The following is a 16,966-nucleotide window of genomic DNA, read 5'->3' as shown; positions in this document are numbered from 1 at the left end:
ATATGATGCATTTCCACAATGAATACATAGTTGAGCCAGTCATTGTGCTATGTTAAGGCCTGCCAAGCAAGAAAATAAACAGTGTTATTGTTGAGAAAGAGCCTACTCCTTGAGGCTACATATGCTGCTATATCTCTGCCTACACATAAAAGTGAACTACAGCTGGTAAACTTGTTGAGATAAAACTTATGGCCAGGCTCAGTGCTGAATGTCAAAAGCCCCCTTATTTTAATACTGAGCATATGTAAGTGAACGTCTGTCAATCAGAACATACAGATGCTCCTGTGGGAGCTCGGTGCCAGCCACTTTCATCTGAGGGACTAGTGTTATGGCGTAGCTCGAGGTGATGCATCACTGTGTTACTTAGTGCAGACTGCACAATGTACTCAAGGTAATTACATTAAACCCTTATAATCGGAAATCCAGAATCCAATTCAGAGATGTCATGCAGTCAAGGCTGGCTCTGTTTCTCCCTCACAGATCTGTGGGCGGACTGAAGGGCCTGTTGTGTCATCTATTCTGACTTGAGCAATCAATGTTTGGCAATGGTAGCTCTGGGAAATTATAGGCTAGACCTTGTAGGAAATGAACTAGTGGTGGGTAGGCTTAAAAAGCCTGTTGCTTGTGGACACCTGAGCTTATAGGACAGACTCCACAGGGACCACGGGGCAGCCTGGGGGATTGTTGTTATGGTGCGCATTTGATTTAGTTTGCATAATCAAAATGTCAAAAACGTTTAAGGGCATCGCAGTGAGTTACTACAGAGACACTGGGTGTGGGTTGGAGTGTGTGTGTGTGTGTGTGTGTGTGTGTGTGTGTGTGTTGTTTTTTTTCCTTTACTAGAATCTCTTTGTAGCTTATTCATCATCCAGTGTTGAAAAGTGTAGGCTTGTAATCCTGTCAAAGGAGATTTGATCTGTAGGGAGGATCTCTCTGTAGCAAATTCTTAGCCTGTTTTGGTTGTAACATCAGCATCTAGAAAGTGATGTGTGTTACTTACAATCCCACTGTATTACAAGCACACTGACCTCCACTTGTTTGATAATACTTATTCGTCATTTAAGTTGGTCTGTAGCCTGAACAGTCATTTTATTAGACTTGTTTCTGCTGCTGTTATATCAGGACATTAGGTCTTACGCACACCACCACAGGCTGTACAGATGAACAATCTAACCTAATTGGCTTCATTACAACTCTTTGAATTGTGTTGTGTGTGTTTTCACTAGATTTTTGTCTTCCTTGCTCTGGAATGGGTAGCATGTCAAGACTTGCTTTGTTTTTGTAACCAGGCAGTTGTACAGCTCCGCTCTGCGGAATGTCTGCTTTCCCAGGAGGCTACATCCCAGTGGCTGCCATGGGATGGACACTGACCCCGGCGTGTTTAACACTGTCACCGCCCCAAACATTTGTTCCGTGGCGCTCCATTAACAACAAAAATGAGCTAGGCAGGGCTTCCTCAAGTGGTAAGGTCACAGTGTAACCTTAATAGTGACACTGCACAGTGGTGGTTGCAGTTTGGTTGGTGTAGATGTAAGCTTGTAATAATATTGTTTGTTGGAATTATTTAGTCCATACTCCTGCCAATGTTTGGGCTTATTTTAGGGCTTCCATTTGCCGAGTGTACCTCAAAACCATAGATTTTGCTTGTGTCCCATGGTACCGGATGTCTACGGAAGAGCTCTTCACTAGCACTTCCTGACCCAGGTTGTCCAAACACAGTCAGCTGCTGCGGTCAGACCGGAGCTAAGACAAGTCCCAGGCAGGGAGAGTGCCTGCCCACTGAGGGGAAATTAACAGAGGAATGCATGGAGTTCTGGACAGACGCTCTGAGAGCTTAGCCAGATGAGGGCTCGTCTCCCAGTTTCACAGCTATGTCCTTTGTCCCACCGACAAAGTGTAGAATGATGGCTTTTCGTATTCACATCGGTCCCTCAAGACCATTCCAGGGCTTTTCTACACTTTTAGTTTTACAAAGAATATTGAGCTGTCATTTGGATAGAATTGGACCACCTATTTAGAGACACCTACTCATTCAGGCTAATGTTTGCTATTTCTATAGGCTGAAACAAGTGGGGCTTTTGCAATATTTTGTGACAAAGATTGGATTTTGAAATATAGTTTCTGTAACATGTTTTTCCCTTTTCTAAATGCTAGCGAGGAAAGCAGTTTTATCAGTGCGATGACTTGGTTAGCCTTTTAAGAGGCTTGGGCACAATTCCAGATAATTCCATCCCATTACATCCACAATTTCTGGCTGATCCCAAGCAAACCCACGCTGTCAGACTGGTGTCAGCTGAGGAAAATATCTCCTGCATAACACTTAGCACATACTGTCCTTTTAAAAACAGAATTCCCTGTAGCTTCTCGGTTATTAGTATCTGCGTGGATGTAGAATTCACTGAGTGTGAAGGTGCACTGTTGGACTTGGGGCGGTGTGTCTGCAGATGACAGGTTCGCAGTGGGAATTTTGACACCCTCGGTCCTTAGCAGTGTTTCATAGTAGCCATCAAGGGTTACGCAAACTGTCTCACTGTCTGCTGTACGTGTAGCAGACAGTGTTAACAAGGCAGTTTCTATCACTTATACAGTAACGGCAAGAGCCTCAGATCATTCCTAGGAAGCTAAAAGCTAGCACACAGCAGGCCTGGCAGTCACATTTCATCGACTGTCGACCTCTGAACTGAGAGAAACTGAAGCTGGTTCAACCCAGGAGGGAGCAGTGGTAGCTGGGAAATCTTACACCACTATGTTAGCATTCCTGGAGCATCTGAGTTTGGGATGCTCTGCTCTGCGTGTTGTGTTTATGGCCCATGTTTGTGTAGTCTGAGAAAGCTAAGAGGCACTTAGTAGCAGCGATGAATTCCACATATGTGTGTGTGTGTTGAGGGAGCAGAAACTAACAAATGTAGTGTCCATGCAGTATGTAGCCATCTTTATTTAACCTAATGGTAGCAGGATAAAAATAGTTTTAATCCAAGTGGATCAGGGGATTCTTAATTAGTTTGTAGAGGAAAGGGTTGCCCAGGAGTTGTCTGAAGTAGAAAATATATTTTGCACGTATGCCAATCAATGATGATAGTAACAATACTAATTAATGATGATAATAATGATGATAATAATAATAATAATAATAATAATAATAATAATAATAATAATAATAATAATAATAATAATAATAATAATAATAATAATAATAATAATAATAATAATAATAATAATAATAATTTAGTAGCTAAATTCACAAGACACACTAGTGTCTGATAGTTCTGTGGTTTCTGAGAAAAATCTTTGATATTTGCAGTTTCCATCTTTCTGTGCTCCCTGTATTAAAAGAAACAGAAAATTACTTATGTAGGAGCAGGTCAGTAACACATGGACGCATTTACTGACTCTTCCATATGCTTGTTTATGTGAACTCTGTCTCACCCCAGTCACTGAAAACCTAATAATAACAACTGGGAAAAGGGAAGCGATAAGGCTGCTGTATCTCTGTGTGTGGTGTCTGTTTATCAACTCGTTTTATAGGAAGAGGCACAACAATGACCAGAGACATCAGGCCCACCCTATTGTCCTGTGCAGGTCTACATGTGTTAGCTGGGTGTTAGCAGACATTTTTGTCTGTCTGGCCTGCCGGTTGGCGTCTTCCTTTCTCTCCAACTCTGCTTCTCTCAGCAGCCTTCTTGCCCACCTGCTGGGCCCACAGCGACCTCCACTCCACCTCCAGACTTCAAACATGTTGTACTTGGAGCCTGAGTAATGGCACTGCCCTCAGTGTGCTCACACGGGAAACAAATTAGCCTAAATCTTTTTAAAATTCCCTTTTGCTTTGCTGTTTCTGCAAACCATATAAAAGAAACATAACAAGGTACTCTGGACTGGATTAGGCTTAGCATGACTAAGCAGACTAGAAACAGACATGACTGTGAAACACCCACTTTCGTATTTATATGTACAGCTTAACACAAAAAAGGTGTGAAGTTTTTTATTGTTTTGGTTTCATTATCACAAAAAAACGCAATAAGTTAAAAAAAACTGTTGTGCCTAAGTTAAAGAATGAATTTTATCATTAATTTTGTGAAGTTGTGTACTATTTCCAGAAGTGGGTTGTAAGCATAACTGAGAATAACTGCCCATCCATTCAGCAAAATTTTAGTTGAAACTGAATATCAGTTCACTCTTTTAAGCAAAATGCTCAGGTGATGCCGGAATGAGAAGGGGAGATCTGTATAGCTGTGCAGTGGCGTCTGCTGTGAAATTGGTGTGGGAAATGCCATCTTGTTGGAAAACAGGATGCGATTGAATGTGTTTTCCTTGTTTTCTCGCTCCATCTAATTCTCTCCAATCTCTTTTCTTCTTTTCTTCTATATTTATCCCACCTTTTTAGCCTGCCACTACTGTTTTTCAAGCCCATCAAATTGGTCCTGCTGGAGTCTACTGCACTGCTCTGATCATAGACTGTGGGCATACACAGTTTATTCACACCTCCTTCAGCAAAGTTGCTCTGTCAGATGCTCATTATGGTGTGTTTATAAGCTATGAAGACTCAGTCAGAATTTGTGAAATGTGAATTGGCAAATGAGCTGCCATATCGTCTTCTTCATTTCAATGATTTTTGTTGTTTTACTCAGAGGTGTTTACTGTAACCCTAAAATGAGATGATATTCTCCGGTAGTCTTGCTGAAATGTTCATTATTACACACTTCCTTCTGTAAAATATTTTCTGAAGTCGCAATTTCGTTATTTGATTTTGGTGACTGCGTGCCTCAAAGGTTTGGCAATAACTTTCCATGCCAGCAGCGCGGCTCTATGGATGGCAAAGTCGATCGATTGGTCGGTTGCTTGATCCAATCCTCCATAATCAGCTCAAAATTTCCCTGTGTCCAGTGACGCTGCACTTTGTTAAGTTCTAATAAACAAATGTTAGCATGCTAACTCGCTAAACTAAGATAGTGGACATTGTAAACATTATACTTGCTAAACATAAGTATGCTAGCATTGTCACTGTGAGCATGTTAGCACGCAGTGGCCAGCGTTTATCTAAAAGCACCGCTATCTTTAAGGCCAGCCTCATAGGGCATGGCTGTAGACTCTTGGTCTAGTTGCTTTGTAACATTTGTTCCACCCCAATGCAATATGGGCTTATTAGGAGTCCTAAAAAAAATTAAGGCCTAACATAATAGTTTAGAAGCATTAACTACAAGATCAAGAAGTTATTTTGTGAAGTAGTTAGTCGTAGACATGTTGCAGCCTTTTCATAGCATTGTCATAGATTTGAAGTTTGTTGACAAATTTGTTTCCTCATGCTACCTAACTTGTAATACTGCTTCAGAACTCTAGATGTGTTATCCTTTTAATCTGTTCTGTAACAACCTTCATGATGAGCGTGTACTTCTTTTATTAAAGTTGTAGTTCTTTTGGTCTCACCATGGCATCTTGACAGATATTTTAGCTCATTCCGTCAGTGAGTGTAGTCCTCAGCAGGCCTGGAGGACTCTGGAAGGTACTTCAGTCTCTCACTGCTGAGGAGAAGATGCTCAGGTTGGCTGTTTGGCAGCAGGGCATCTGGTTTCAGTACCTGCCAGCCATATGCATAATTAAGCCCAATTTCCCGGACGGCGGCTGACATGCGCCAGTCACTGCTGGGCTCAGTGCCCTGGGCTAGACTAATCCCCGGCAGTGTGCTCACACCGCTAATTGGCTGGAGGACAAATCTGTTTATTTGACACTAGGTTCACACTCACCTGGGTTCTTAGTTGCTTAAACCTACTGCTCCATAAGTAAACAATTAATCATATATCATGACTTGTGATTCCACTGGAATTATTGTAGGGTTTTGGCATATGGGCAAAATAGAAACATTTACTTTGAATATCTGCTGCTGTCAAAGTAGTCAACATGTTGAAGCCTGATGCAGATAGTGCATTCAAATATTTTCTCTAAAGGTCAAGGGATCTGGTAATTCTGGTTAGTCCTGATCATAATATCTACCAAAATAATTGAACAGAATTTTAATAACGATCAAATGTGATTTATCCCTGCTTTTAAACCTGCTTACCCATCTAATAGATGGAGAATCAAATCATTAATACAAATGTGATTTAATCTAACTGACAGATACATTGAAATGCATCAAACAATTTAGTTAATATTTTAGTCACTTGGTATGAGTATCAATGCTGAAACCCTAATTCCAGTGTCTTTTGTGCATTTAATAACTGAGTTTCATTACATTTGGACTTCAGAAAAAAACAGTGGAAGATAATGTGTAAGCCTACCTATTTTGAAATGACCATCTATTTAAAATGCCTTCAGTTTGTGTGACTACAATTAGCAAACTAATGCAGAAAATACATGAAAGAGAGAAAATGAATTATCCTTCCTCCTCTCATACTGGCTAGGCTTTGTACAACACAGAATTACAGCCCCCCCAGAATCTCTTTCAAACTTCAGCGTCATCCTGCTGTTATTCCCTCAGGGAAATTAAGGATTAGCTCAGCCTTTCAAACAGGAATTCCTCAGTCAGTTCCCATGCATGTGCCCCCTCCCAAACCAAATCAGCCCTGTTTTTGCCCATTGCCCTGCTACGGGCCAAAGCCCTGGCCCTCAGTTAGGTTGGCTGTGAGCCGTGGTAAGAGGATGAAGTGGATTGTCGTGCACCACTCTGACTCATGCCCTTGAGTACCCTGCTGCCAAAATCCTGAGGGGACACTTGGACTGCACCTAAAACTGCTACCACAGGCAGCCCTGCTTTATAGCAAATTTAAATACTATGACTGTTAAAAAAATGTAATGAACAGACAGATTCATTTCTTCAGCATTGAGATAATTTTGATAGGATTAATTAACACCCGTGTCCTTGATTAGAGCTGTAATAATATGGAAAAACCACAAATTGAGAAAATATTGTGGTTTGTGATGCATTACACACCTGTTGGGGTTTCCTTGGTCATGTGGCTGACGCAAGAGTGCATGTTTGTGTTTTCTGAGCGGAAGTTGTGGAGCTTCAAGCAATAACACATCAGAGTCATAACGCCTTAGTAGGTCCGGTGTAAAAGGCATCAAAAATTTGACCCTTTATTCTAAATGTTCTATAAAATTGATGATTTTGAATGGGAAACAGAAATCTTGCAACATGTCTCATGATACATCTGATTTGATGGAGTTTTATCTTGCACGGCAATTTAAAACTAAGCAAGTCATTGTCAAAATTCTGGACTGGGAATCTACCATACACATAACACAAGATATGCCAACATTTCTACCGCGGTGTCTTAAAAGCAAAGCCAAAATGTCCCAGTGTTCACTTGCATGATATGACAATCAATGCAATAAAATAACAGCCATGTTAATTATGTGCCCAATCCTATAGCATGCCTTCTTGCATTACTCTGATAATCATTACTGCCCCATGCCTGATTTTGTTAGATTCTCCACTCGTAGTCGCTGCTCTGTTCATGTTTATGTTAATTTGTTTATGAGGTTTTTGCTGTAAGCCGTTACGTAACTCTTTTTATCTAGGACAGCAACTAGAGGTCTGTTTTTGTCTCCGTTTTCCCTTTTGATGTGTTCGGCGGCCACGCACCAGGCAGTGTTGCTCTACTCTTCGCCACAAATGTTGGTAGTGGTTCTGGAGGAATGGAGTGGCAGTTTGCGTGTATGACACCTTAAGAGCTGAATAATTATAACTCTCACGTTTTCCCACTTTTTCACAGAAATGTATAAATCCCCAGCATTTCCTTCCACCGCATTTTCCTACTGTAGTATTTCCTCCAAGCACACCCTTCTTTTGATGTCTTCATGGCTGCCTGACTTGGTAAGATGAGACCCCGAAGGCCTGCTGTAAGAAATAAACGGCTTAGGTTATGACTAGTAGAGTGGCGCATCCCTGTGTATCTGTGCTCTCTCGGGCCCATTGTTCTGCAGGCAATAGAGCCCTCAAAGATACTTATTTAATGAGACGGCTCTGACTGTGTAATTGCAGGCTGCTCTGAGAGCTATTATGGGAGATGTATTTTAAGGGGGCAAAACAGCCATTACTGCGGCAAAATCGAGCCATGTGTGTCAAGCAAAGTCACACAGTTGCACTGAAGCTGATATGAGGAGGCTGAGCATAATGCTGCATGCCTCAATTCATATCGTGCATGTGAGTGTCTTCAGCTGCTGGAGATGATACTTAATTAATTTACTTTTATTTATTTATTTATTTATTTTTTCAGCAAGTAGCTTGTGATGTTGTGCGTCTTCCCAGCATAGTTCTCTCCAAACGCTTCATTCACAGAGGTCCGTTGCTTGCATCAAAATCCAAGCCAGTAATAATTTATGTAGCTATCCAACTGTCAAATCAGTAGCTTTCGTTTGTTTTTGAAAGTTCTCTATAATATATCACAAGCTAAGTAAATAGTTAAAAAAAACAAAGCAAAAAGATTTTTCTTCTTCTTTGTCATGATTGATTCTGTGTGAGGCCCAACTGTTTTGCTCCCATTCTCTTTCTGTATGGCGAAATACTGCGGTCTCAAATATTTGGTTCACTAGTGCTGGGATTTCCTTGTCACATGATTTATTTAGGATGTGTTAAGGTCTTTCAGAGAGCCTCACATGCCAGTCCTGGCACTCCATCTCACCAGACATCCTCTAACGTCTTAAATTACTCATTCCCTCCCTCTTTAGCGCTCCCTCTATCATCCCTCTCTTTCGTCCTTACCACACTGCTCTTTATGAATTAAAAAAACAACCAATCTGAGCTGACAGCTGAGTTCAGCTCAAGCGAATGAGAGTACTAGGCTAACGCTGGCCTACGTTACACTTACACTCCCCCTTTTTGACACAGTCTCAGTGCTTTGTGTGTTGTTTCTTACACTGCGTAACAAAAGCCTTTTCTATTTCACGACTTGACCCAGAATACTCAGGCTTTTGTTGCATAGTTACAGTAAACTAGACAAAGGTAGCCCATCTTAGCCGCTGCTCAGTGGTGATAGTGTTTCTTTTTCTTCCTGGTTTTCTGGTTCAATGCTGCTTCTGCCCCCCCTGCTTTCTCATTCCTTAATGCTCACGTGTTTCTCTAGAGAGACAGACCGAGAGTGCGTGAAGGTATGCCCCCACCTGTGTGTAGGTGGGGCTGGGCTGTGTGATGTGAACTAGCTGCTGTTAGAGAATGCGCCCTGAGATAAAAATCAGAACAGAATCAGTCACACCCACAGGTAGATCCTTTACAGAGGGATAGGCAATGTTTGTTTGGTGTGTATATGTGTGTGTGTGTGTGTGTGTGTGTTGTGTAATTTGCCTGTGATATGGAAGCATAATAACAATCTTCCCTTCTCTTAACAGTATCTGGAGAGGCCCTAATGTGAATTGTGTGGACAGCACTGGATACACCCCCCTCCACCACGCTGCCCTCAATGGACACAGGTAGATTAGTGATAAATAATTCTGGGGATTGGGAGAAATGCCTGTGGTGTAGCCCAATCCAGTCCCATTGTTTATGCTCTGCATTAAATGAGGTCTCCTCTCACAGACAATTGTCCCACTGGGAAGCTAAGGCTATTGATTGACTGTTCTGTAAGGCTATGTGTATTAATTAGTGTGCGCTCTTTCGAACGATCTGCAGCGAGGTGGTGGAGGCACTGCTACGAAACGAGGCCTTGACCAACATCGCCGACAACAAGGGCTGCTACCCGCTCCACCTGGCTGCGTGGAAGGGAGATGAACATATTGTCAAACTGCTCATTCACCAAGGACCTTCACACCCCAAACTCAACGAGCAGGTCTGACACTGCATTTTGTCTTCTGTGTTTGTGTGTACTTTGTTCTTCTGGTCTCACTCTTACAGTTCCGGTTTTGGTTTATATCATGTCATGAGTTGTAAAATGACGTCAGTACTAAATTGATTTGTTCCTCAGCTTGTTCAGTCTAAGTGCGTCTGTGTCTGCAGCAGACACATTAGGACTTTGTGGTAGTTTCTAGTTTCTTTTTTTTTAAAAGAAAAAAAGGAAATTGAAGTTTAGCTTTTCAGCATATTTGTTGACCTCTAGTAGTTTCATAATTACGGTTGTAATGGTTTAGTCAGCAACTATAAGAAGTCGATCATTTTTTTACACTTAGTAAGGAGGTCATTTTTAGAAACAGAAAGCACAGTGAACACAGTGAACATGTGTTAATGTTAAATTTTAATTCAGCATGGCATGATTTTGTATTTGAACAAGAAGAGTGCATTAACCTCAGTGCATCATGACTTTTACTGTGTTACTGATACCGTGACACTTGAAGTGCTTGTTTGCTCTCTCCATTTTAACTGTTTTAACTCATATGTTTGATATTTCGTTTGGTTGCTTGATGCACAGACAACTTCCCAACTGACATCATCTCTAGTGATTCCTGTTTGGGATGAGGAGAAATGACCCTTGATGAGTATAAGAAATGTAGTCAGAACCATACTTTTTTTTTTTTGTTTTTTTTTCAAGCCACCCTCAAATATAACAAAACGTCAACTAGATGAAGAAGTATCTTTGTCTCATTTTGTGTCATTTCTCCCGGCCTGTTCATGACATCTGATTGTTCATTAACTCAACTCTGATTTTTTTTTTTTTTTCTGTTTCATTTAGTTTGACTCATTTGTGATCATCATTCATTTGTTCATTGCTTGTCTGAACCGAAACCATCGGCCTATCTTCTCTTCCTCCCTCCCAGAGCTCTGTAGACCATAAAGAGTTCAAACGCTGTGGGCCCTTTGACCCCTATATTAATGCCAAGGTGTGTACACGGTGCTGCCGGAACAACAGTTTCTTTTAAAGTGCTTCTTTGCTTTACTGCTCTGCTGGCTTGCTGTGCTTGGGTTTGGTTTGTTGCTGCTGCTTGCTGCTGCAGAGATGTGAGGAGCCTTTTAATTTCACTGATTATCAGTACATCTCTGTCCTCTGGCTTTCTACTCATGTTCACTTGTGATCTCCAAATTGTTATGTTTAACATAATTGACACTGCATCACAGCACGCCCCCCCACCACATAAGTTCATTTATTTGTTACATGTAACGATACTCTTGTAACCAGCCTTTTAGATCAGGGCCAGGAATAAACTAGGCTTTGGATGGAAATGCCCTAGAAAGTTTAGTAAATGCCTGCCCCCTCTGGGCTGCAGTACCTGATTTGTGAGTCTCTCCGTGTCAGCTTTTGTGTTCAGGGTGAGAAAAATTGAGTGAGATTGATTTGAAAACCGGTATACAGTCCGAGGCACTGCAGTTGTTGGCACCACACAGCCAGCAGTAGGAGAAAATATTGACTGACTCAAACCACACTGACCATAGGATAAAGCTCCAACACCAATTACACTATTAAAAAATCAACAATGGAAGGTTGAAAGATGGGGTAGCTTACAGGAAGTCTTAAGTAAAACCTGCCACTAGTATTTAGTGCTGCTGGCTGCTGGATACCATACTCTATTACTATGATTAGTAGAATAATTTTTGTATTCGAAATCAGTTCATTTTCTGCTGATCGAGTAATATATTAACCGACTACTGATTTCAGTTCTACTGTATTATTTCAAAGGTAAATAAAATAACTCCATGAAGGTTAAAACAAAATAAAAAATAAAATAAGATGCCTCTGAGACAAATCAGATTGAAGAGGCAAAAAGAAATAAAGTTAATTTCTTACCCAGTTTATTATATCGAACCAGGCAGTCATTAAGCTACTCAGCAACTGGGGGAAAAAAGTGAATCCCACTTGGAACAGACCAGGAGGATGAACCCAGCTTTTATTCTTTATCTCTCATTTATGTGACTTCTCTGGAGTACGTACCGCATTACATCAGGCTTCTTTATACTTCAGTTTGAGCGCCACCCTCTTTGCATTCAGGTACCCAGGCAAGCCCCAGTCACAGCCAGTCCACATGAGAAGGATACCCGTTAAGCAGACACTGCACAGTCGACAGTGTCTCTGACAGTGTCAACCTCACAGTTAGGGCAGTAAGATGTGTGAATACGTTCATCGCGCCATAATTGCACATTCTGCTGGGCTGGCAGAGCTGGAAACCCACCCAGGCCTGTAGATAAAGCTGCACACTATTTTTGAACATTGTCACATTTCTTCCGGACTAATCTTCTTAGTGTTTGGATGAGAAGGCTGGTTCTCTTTAATGCTGATATGTACAGTATTAGAGTTTGAATTTTTCTGCAGAGGCTGCATTTTTCTTGCTTCCGTTTTCCATTTAGTCTATTTGATGGATTCAACATTGAGTCTCATGTTCACTTTATGAATGATATCTTCATGACATCTTAATCATTTTCAGGATAGTTTGGGGGCCGCTACCTGGTCATGAGCCTGAATAATAGATGCCTTGTTATGAATAAATCAAAAACATGAGTGCAGTGTGGAGAGTCTGGCCCTGGTTGTGGTCATGGTTGATGGCATCATGTGACTGAGTGGGCGGGGTGCATCCTGACCCCCCCCCCCTCTCATCACACTCCAGGACCAGAGAGCCTTCTCATGAGGAGGAGGCGGACGAGAGGTTTTCAGCGTACCAGTCCCTATGCATCAGCATCAAAGGCAGATTTCCATGCCATGCTTGTATGTTTAAGTGTGTTAATGGGTGTATTTGCCCCTCCTCCTCCCACCTCCCCGTTTGTGCTTCTGAGCTTGTGCTGAAGAGAGGAAGAGGTGGGACGTTGTCATAATAACAGCTTATTGGTCATACAGAGGTGGTAGGTTGACCCAGTGGAGAGATGTGGTGTTTGTCAGCTAGTCAGACATGAAAGGTGCGTGATAAGGCTTTAAGGGGGGCCCAGGACTCATGGAGGATATGGGCTTCAATGGTCCCCCTCAGGGACACTCAAGGGATCAGCCTGGACTGGGTCCAATTCTTTGTCATCCTGGTCCAGGAAGACAGCCAGGCTAATGTTTATTCATTGCACATCTTTGCTGTCTCCCACTGATAGTGCCCTTGGTGGGCTGGCCACTTTGATGATGTTTCAAATGTCTCATTAAGGGAGAGGTAACCACTAAGCACAGGATCTGACCTAGAACCACCACGCCATCTGAAGACTGGGGTTACACAGATTCACTACATACTGTTCTAGGATTTTACTTAAAAACAAGGTGTAGACTCTGGAGCTAAAACTGATTAGTCGATCAACAGAAAATTTATTAGCAACTATTTTGGTAATCGGTTTTAAGGCTGCAAGTAATGACTATGTTCATTATGGATTAACCTGGGGATTATTTCCTAGATTAATTAAATGTTCTGGTGGTCTATAAAATGTCAGAAAATGGTGGAAAATGCCCATGAAATTTCCTGCAAGCCCAAGCTGATTTCATCAGGTTGCTAGTTTTGTCCCACCCACAAAAACCCAGAAATAATCAAATTTCTATCATAAGATAAAGAAAAACATTATATCCTCACATTTGACTAACTGGAACCAGAGAATGTTAAAAGAAATTAATTGGCAACTATTCTGATTATCGATAGTTCGAATCGGTTCCAGCCACAATGGGTGGATTTTCTGCTTTTACTCTGTTTAGTCATTGTAAATTGAATATCTCTGGGTTTTGAGCTGTTGTCGGTCAGACGAAAAAGACATTTAAAAACATCCCCTTGGATTTTTGGAAATTTTGAGGGGATTATTTTGCAATTTTCTGATGTATAAATTTAATTAATCAGGGAAAATAATCACCAAATTGATCCAAAAGGAAAATAATCGTTAGTTGCAGCCCTAAAAGACTCCCTTTTAGGCCAAGTTTAAATATATATATATTGTAAATAATAATCTCTAAGGAATGATGGCGTGAGGCTTTTCTAATGACTATCATCACTTAAGTGTCTCGTCTAAAACCTTCACAGTTGGACATTCAGCATCAAACATTAACCGGCATTTCAAATTGTGTAAGAAATTTAATATGAGAAAACAGAATTTTTAAATAAAATCTGGTTAGGAATCCTGGTTCCAGGAAAAAAAGGCATGTTTTTATGGCTGTGTTTATTGACCTAATTCTTGTTAATTATCATAGTTTCTGTGTATTAGTCCATAACAAGATGTAGCCCTTGGTCTACCCTGACCCATATCACACCACCTCTCATCCAGGCTTCATCTTCCTATATAGGTCACATGTCTGATATAATAAATGTTTAGATGAAATCCTCTGACCCAGGCCCAGATGTTCAGGAACTCTGCCATTAACGTGAACTCCCACGCCATCATGTACTCTATATATTACCCTGGACAAATTCAAAACAGAATAAAACAGACGGAATAAAACGGATACTCGAGAAAAGTCAAATAAATGACATTTAATAAAAAATAGAGGTGAAATATTGTGGCTGTGGACGGATATAGGCTCATATTCAGACTGGAAATGGATCACATGTGTTTCTGTCAGGCTTGGTGTGTAGTATCTCAGAGGGCTGACATAGGGAAAAGTTTCTGATGGCAGGAGCAGAGGCAATTTCTTACGACTTGGTCATCTCATTATCAAGTGAAGCAGAGTTTCCCCTCCTTTCTCAAGGAACAACGCTCGCAGTCTGACAGCACGCTCATTTTCTCCCCTCTGTCCGTCACTTCGGTGTCCAGTTCTTCCCTCGACAACACATCATACCCCCCTCCCCTTACCTTCTGCTCTCTGCTCGTCCTCCAGGACTTTTTCTTCTCTCTGTCGTGCCAAGAAATGGTTGGAGCGTGTTTGAAGAGCCCTTGAGGGGACAGGTTGTTATTTAACGGGGGGGATCAGGATTTCTCGTTGTCATACTTTCATATTTACAATATTAGGGTGTGTCTCTCTATGTCAGTTGCAGCCAGTTGTTACTGGAGGAGAGGAGATTCAGAGCAGAGATGGCATCTACTGTAGGTCGTCTACGGTATCTTAAAGGTCTTTTTAGACATGCAGTTATTTTTCCCATTTAATCAAGTAGAATATGAAGAGGAAAATTTATCTTTCCGGTAAAAGGGAGAATGAGTCCTCTGTACAGAGAATTACAATCTATGGCAGGAAGCCAGTCAGACATTCATCTCATTACAGGACTGCAAGGTCTGTTTACTCTGGAATGCGTGACAGTGTCTAAATAAAAATCCATAAGTAGAGTCAGCGTTTACACTATGGTTTCTCTACATTTCATGAAAAGATCACTTTGGGAATTCAGATTGAGCACTTAAATGGCTTTTGACAAATGTGGAGAACCACACAATAATTATTTTAATTGTTGATTTATCTGTCCATTTTTTTTTTTTTAAATAAAATATCAGATTATAGTTAAAATAAAACCCAAAAAAAACATAAAATAACATACACAGATTCCCAAAGAACAAGATGACCCGCCAACAATACTAACAAAAAATATTGGATTTTAAAACATTACATTGGGAATCTGAACCCCCCCTATTTAACATTTACAGGCAGTATATAAACATTTAATAAGTGGTTTATAACACACTTATAGTGGTTATAAGCAGACATAAGTGATATTTAATGTTGTCAACACTATAATTCCTTCTCCAGATAAGGAATAATTATATAGTAAAACACATTTGTAATATTATAAAATATGTATTTATGGGAGAAGTTAGAATTGTTGACAAATACTGTACATCAATAAGTCCTTATATGTGCTTATAACTACATTATAGTTTGTTATAAATTATTTAATTCATGTTTCTATAATGCTTATAAATGCTAAATAGGGGGTGTTTAAATTTGAAAGCCAAGATTTATGCAATTCACATTCACTGGATAATAAATTTTAAAAAATGGAAATATTTGCATATCACTCTAACAAAATTGAAAATGGAGAGGAAACCCTCTCACGTGTATGTCTGAGAGCCATGATTTATATGAATGCACAGAAACTAGCGGGATTTCAGATTGTGACAGTGTACACGGGCATGCAGCGAGCATGGGCAGCCCTTTGGCACACTAGCTGCAACAGCTGCTCAGCCCACCCCATCACCACCACCACCACCACCACCCACGGCTACTACTTCCACTACCAGAGGCCAGGGTGACGTAACCGCTGCCTAGCTCCGCTGCCAGCAAGCGCATCACATGACAGAGGTCGCTAGTCAAACCATGTTACCATCTCCCAGCCCCAGGTTGCGAGAATCATAACATCCTCCGTTCTCCCTGCCGTTGTGCTTCTCTCTTCCCGCTTCAGAATATTCTACAGCATGAACACACGACGGAGTGTAATCTCCAGATGTTCCTGGTTAGGGCAGGGTTTGTCAATCAGCAGCAGACACCAGTGGCGATCTTAATCTCTTCTGGTTTGACATGCACTGAGGTCTAAATCAGGATGAGGTTTTATGCTGTCTGCGGCACCACAGCAAAGACAGGATTTTCATAAAAACATGTACTGTCCAGGAAGTCTTGGCTGTGCCATATGAATTCTAATCTCTTTCCCAGCAAGGCTGCTAGTCATTGGTGCCATTTTGCGTAATAGCCTTCAGAGCTCTGTCTTGTTTGTACATGATTGTTTGACTGCTCATGTGGCCTGTGGTGGTACGGTGGAGATAAGGCTGATCCTGGTCTTCATAGATTGAGAATTCATGCTGGAACTCACTGTGGCCTTCTTATACAAGGATACAAGTGTTGCACTGAAAATCACAAATTAATTTAGTACAACAATGTTTTGAAATGGGATTTTTTTTTTTTTGTCCTGCAGGGCTATTGGTCTGCTATTATTAGTTTCAAAAATCAGGCCACCCATTTTTAGTTCCCCTTATGCCATGTTTATTCTATTTTTTTTAATCGCTTTAATGACTGAATGTTTTTTTTCATCTCATAGTCTTGCATGTGATTCTCAAATAATACAACTCCCGTGCCTTCAGTAGCTGAATATTAGATTGATTTTTAAGTAGATTTTTCAAGTTTCAAATGGGGGTTTCTATATATCCATAAGCAGGACTTTCCCCATGGCTTTCAATAAATAAATCGGTACAAATGTTTCCAAAATCTGGCAAAAAAATTTGCCCGGGTGTTGGTGCTGACAA

General features: G+C 40.9%; 1 protein-coding gene across 9 annotated transcripts in view; it reads left to right on the top strand.

The window, feature by feature from the left end:
• LOC120803792 (ankyrin repeat and SAM domain-containing protein 1A-like) overlaps nucleotides 1–16,966 on the top strand; it is a 62,572-nt gene that overhangs the window by 1,322 nt on the left and 44,284 nt on the right. For 8 of the 9 annotated variants that reach the window (XM_040152698.1, XM_040152697.1, XM_040152700.1 and 5 more), the window contains exons 2-4: nucleotides 9,325–9,405; nucleotides 9,605–9,761; nucleotides 10,684–10,746. In XM_040152698.1, coding sequence (XP_040008632.1) covers nucleotides 9,325–9,405; nucleotides 9,605–9,761; nucleotides 10,684–10,746 — 301 coding nt within the window. The remainder of the gene's footprint in view (nucleotides 1–9,324; nucleotides 9,406–9,604; nucleotides 9,762–10,683; nucleotides 10,747–16,966) is intronic. The other variant, XM_040152702.1, reaches the window with a different exon arrangement.

This window comes from Xiphias gladius, chromosome 18 (genome assembly GCF_016859285.1).
Source record: "Xiphias gladius isolate SHS-SW01 ecotype Sanya breed wild chromosome 18, ASM1685928v1, whole genome shotgun sequence".
NCBI classification, from domain to species: domain Eukaryota; kingdom Metazoa; phylum Chordata; class Actinopteri; order Istiophoriformes; family Xiphiidae; genus Xiphias; species Xiphias gladius.
The sequence above is the reverse complement of the archived record's forward strand: the minus strand, read 5'-3'. Positions and strand labels throughout refer to the sequence as shown.